Source organism: Bison bison, unplaced genomic scaffold (genome assembly GCF_000754665.1).
Source record: "Bison bison bison isolate TAMUID 2011002044 unplaced genomic scaffold, Bison_UMD1.0 scf7180017864034, whole genome shotgun sequence".
Lineage (NCBI taxonomy): Eukaryota > Metazoa > Chordata > Mammalia > Artiodactyla > Bovidae > Bison > Bison bison.
The window spans coordinates 4,303,920-4,306,822 of NW_011494606.1; the positions used below are offsets into that span (position 1 = coordinate 4,303,920).

The window sequence follows — 2,903 nt, forward strand, 5'->3', positions numbered from 1 at the left end:
GAGAAGTACATGCTGCAGTAACCGCACTTGATGCACTTGGCACGCGAGCTGTTGTAACGCGCGGGGATGAAGCTGCCACGCGAACCCCAGGCACACTCGTGCACCACATCGAAGGCGAAGTTCTCGGGCAGCTTGGGTGGCTTGTGCTCGCCGAGGAACGACTTGCATAGGCGTTCGGCCTCACGCTTGGTGATCATGCCGCAGCGGCGCGAAGAGATGGGCATGGCCCCTGCCCGACGCAGAATTTCCAGCTGCACCGGTGTGCACTGCACGCACGTGATGCCCAGGGCCACGCGGCGGTTGTGTATCTCATTGTAGCTGTAGTTCTTGAGGAGGGTGTTGGAGATTTGCGCCAGGCATAGGCGCTCCTGGCCGTCGATGACCAGGGACACGATAGGCACCCCGTACAACGACGTCTCGCCCACCTGGTTGGGTTTGAGAGCGCTGGAACCCGAGTAGGGCTGCAGCTCCTGCTTGGAGTTGGGAGAAGAGTTTCCCTCGCGCCCCGGCCCCAGCTGAGTGGGGAGAGCCTCCATGCCGCCGCTCCTGCGAAACAGAGAAAGCAGAGAGCCGATGAGCCATTTTCAGCGCCAACGCCGCTCGGGCCCGCCCAGCAGGGCGCGCAGAGTCGGGCGCGCGGGGAAACTTGGCAATGGGGAGTCCTAGCTCATTCGCCCCCTGGACGGGCCTTTTGTTATTCAGACGCGTGCTGGCGCTGAAACAAAAGCCCCCGGGGTTTGGAGGAGGAGTAGGGGTAATTGAGACCTCAGGAATGCCTGGGTAGCTAGGAACCCGATCCCGTTTTCGGGCTGGGGAGGAAGTGGGGCCCAGAGACGGCGAGTGACTTGCCCAAGGCCACACAGCAAAGCCATTGCAAAACCCAGGCTTCCTGGTGCCCAGATGCGTAAGACTTCGGCCACCCTCGCAGCCTGCCCTATCCGCCCGGGTCCTGAAGCTCGGACTTCGGGGACAGGCCGCCCCTCTGCTCAGTCGCGCATGCACGCGGGCGGGGGCAGCGCTGGGAGGAATGGGGGGGGGAGGGGCGGTCACTGCCCATCTCCAGACAGCAGGGGGCGGGGCGGGGGGGGGTGGTAAGGAGAAGGAGGAGGGTCTAGAGGCCGTGAGGGAGGCGGAGAGAGACAGAGACGGCCGCTGTTCGTGGTGCTGAACCCGACTCTCTCCAAAGCTCGCCGTGAGCGCCCAGCCCTGGAGCTGCCCTCACTGCACCCAGCTCCGTGCAGTTGGCTCCCCGGGATAACAGGACTGTTTTCCCCAAACACAAGCTTTTCCTCTTACACCCGGAACCCCGCGTTCGTTGAGCAGAAAGATTCCGGCTGGAAATATAAACCGTTTTCTTTCCAGCCATCGGTGGGATCCGGGTCAAGCAATTCCTAACCACATTTCCTGCATTTTTAAGCTGCAGTCTAGACCCAAGCTGGTTTCCCTCCGGGTCAGCACGCGGGACGAAGAGGTTCTCAAGGAAGTTTCTCAGAAGCCACTTCTTGGCTTGTAGCCGCCTGCCGCCTAAGTTTTCCTCCTTCAGATATACTTTTCCCACTCAGGCCAAACGCAGTCTCTAGGTTCTGAGCTTCCTCTTTGGGGGACATCCCCCCCCCCTTTTTTTGGAGCATCCTTCATGCGGAGTTGTCCTGACTCATACGGGCTGAGAGGAATCCTGACCCATCTCTGAAGCCACCCTAAGGTTCCAGGTCAAAAGTTACTTCTGGTCCCCAGCTTTACTCTCTGGCCGAGATAGGGAGGCAGTCGCTCTATGGACAGCGGCAGCGGGAAGGACCCGAGGACTGATGCTTGGGGCCCCTTAGATGGCCCAGCCCAACCACGTGTCCTCAGACAGGGAAGGCTCGCACTGGGCCCACAGCTGCAGGCAGTCCTGCGGCCCAGACAGCCCAGTCCTGAGGGCTCCTCCTCTAAACTCAGCAGAAACTGACAAATCCATTTTCAAAGGGCAGCTCCAGCCAGACAGGGCACCCGAGCTCAAAAGCCTGGGATCTTCTCCCCCTCTGCCTCTCTCCCTCCTTCATCTGTCGATCTTATCTGTCCCTGAGCTGTCTGTCTGTCTCTGCTCGCTCCTCTTTCTCCCATCTGTCTTCATACCTTCTTCAAGTATCAAGCTATATATCTGTTATCTGTTTCATCTTTATCTCCGTGGATCAAACTGAAACTAGTTGACCCTTCTTTTGCGTCGAAGTCCCTTGCAACGTTTTAGGAGGCAAAAGCACTGAAAAAACTCCTCGGCTGAGGTATCAGCAAGAAAAGCCCCGCACCCCGCTCCCAAAGGGTCTTCAGGCTGGCTAGGGAGGTGGAAGTGGGGTGCCGCGGCTCTGGGAAATGAAGACGTCTTCTCGGTTTCCCGAAATCGGCAAATGTGCCCTGCCCGCATGCAGTGAAGGCATAGCCCTGAGCCGAGCGCGTCTTCTCCAAGCTGAGGGTCGGGAGTCCCTTCGGGGTCTTTCCAAGTGGGAGGAGGGGACTCCGGACCCCGGAACCAGGAGAAGGAGGACCCTAGGAACGGAACCGAATTTCAAAAGCTAGGGCAAAGCGCTGTGCGCAGCGACAAGGAGCAGCGGCCAGGGCGGCTCTGGGAGCCCTTGCCGGCTCCTGGGGCTTGAGGGGTGAGATTGGAGAGGGCGACGAAGAGGGAGTCAGGCAGCACAGAGAGTGAGGCGATGGAGTCTTGGGGTCTAATAATAAAAACAACCACAAGAACCCATATCGGAACTAAACGAAAAAAGCTGTAGAGACAAGGCGCGGGGTCAGCCAGCTACCGGGCGCCGGTACTCACCGTGCGGCGGCGGCTGGAGCCGGGCGAGCGGTGAACGGAGGTGCGTGGCGGGCGGAGCGGCGGGCGGGAGTCGGGGATCCGCCGGGCTCTCCGGGTGACG

The 2,903-nt window shown here is 60.1% G+C and overlaps 1 protein-coding gene across 1 annotated transcript in view; it reads right to left on the reverse strand.

Moving 5' to 3' along the window:
• The window catches only part of SKOR1 (SKI family transcriptional corepressor 1), a 9,095-nt gene extending 7,427 nt beyond the window's left edge, over window positions 1–1,668 (reverse strand). The window contains exons 1-2 of the mRNA XM_010834601.1: window positions 1,431–1,668; window positions 1–546 (exon numbers count right to left, since the gene is read on the reverse strand). Coding sequence (XP_010832903.1) covers window positions 1–536 — 536 coding nt within the window. The 5' untranslated portion in view covers window positions 537–546; window positions 1,431–1,668. The remainder of the gene's footprint in view (window positions 547–1,430) is intronic.
• Between the last annotated feature and the right edge of the window lie 1,235 nt (window positions 1,669–2,903).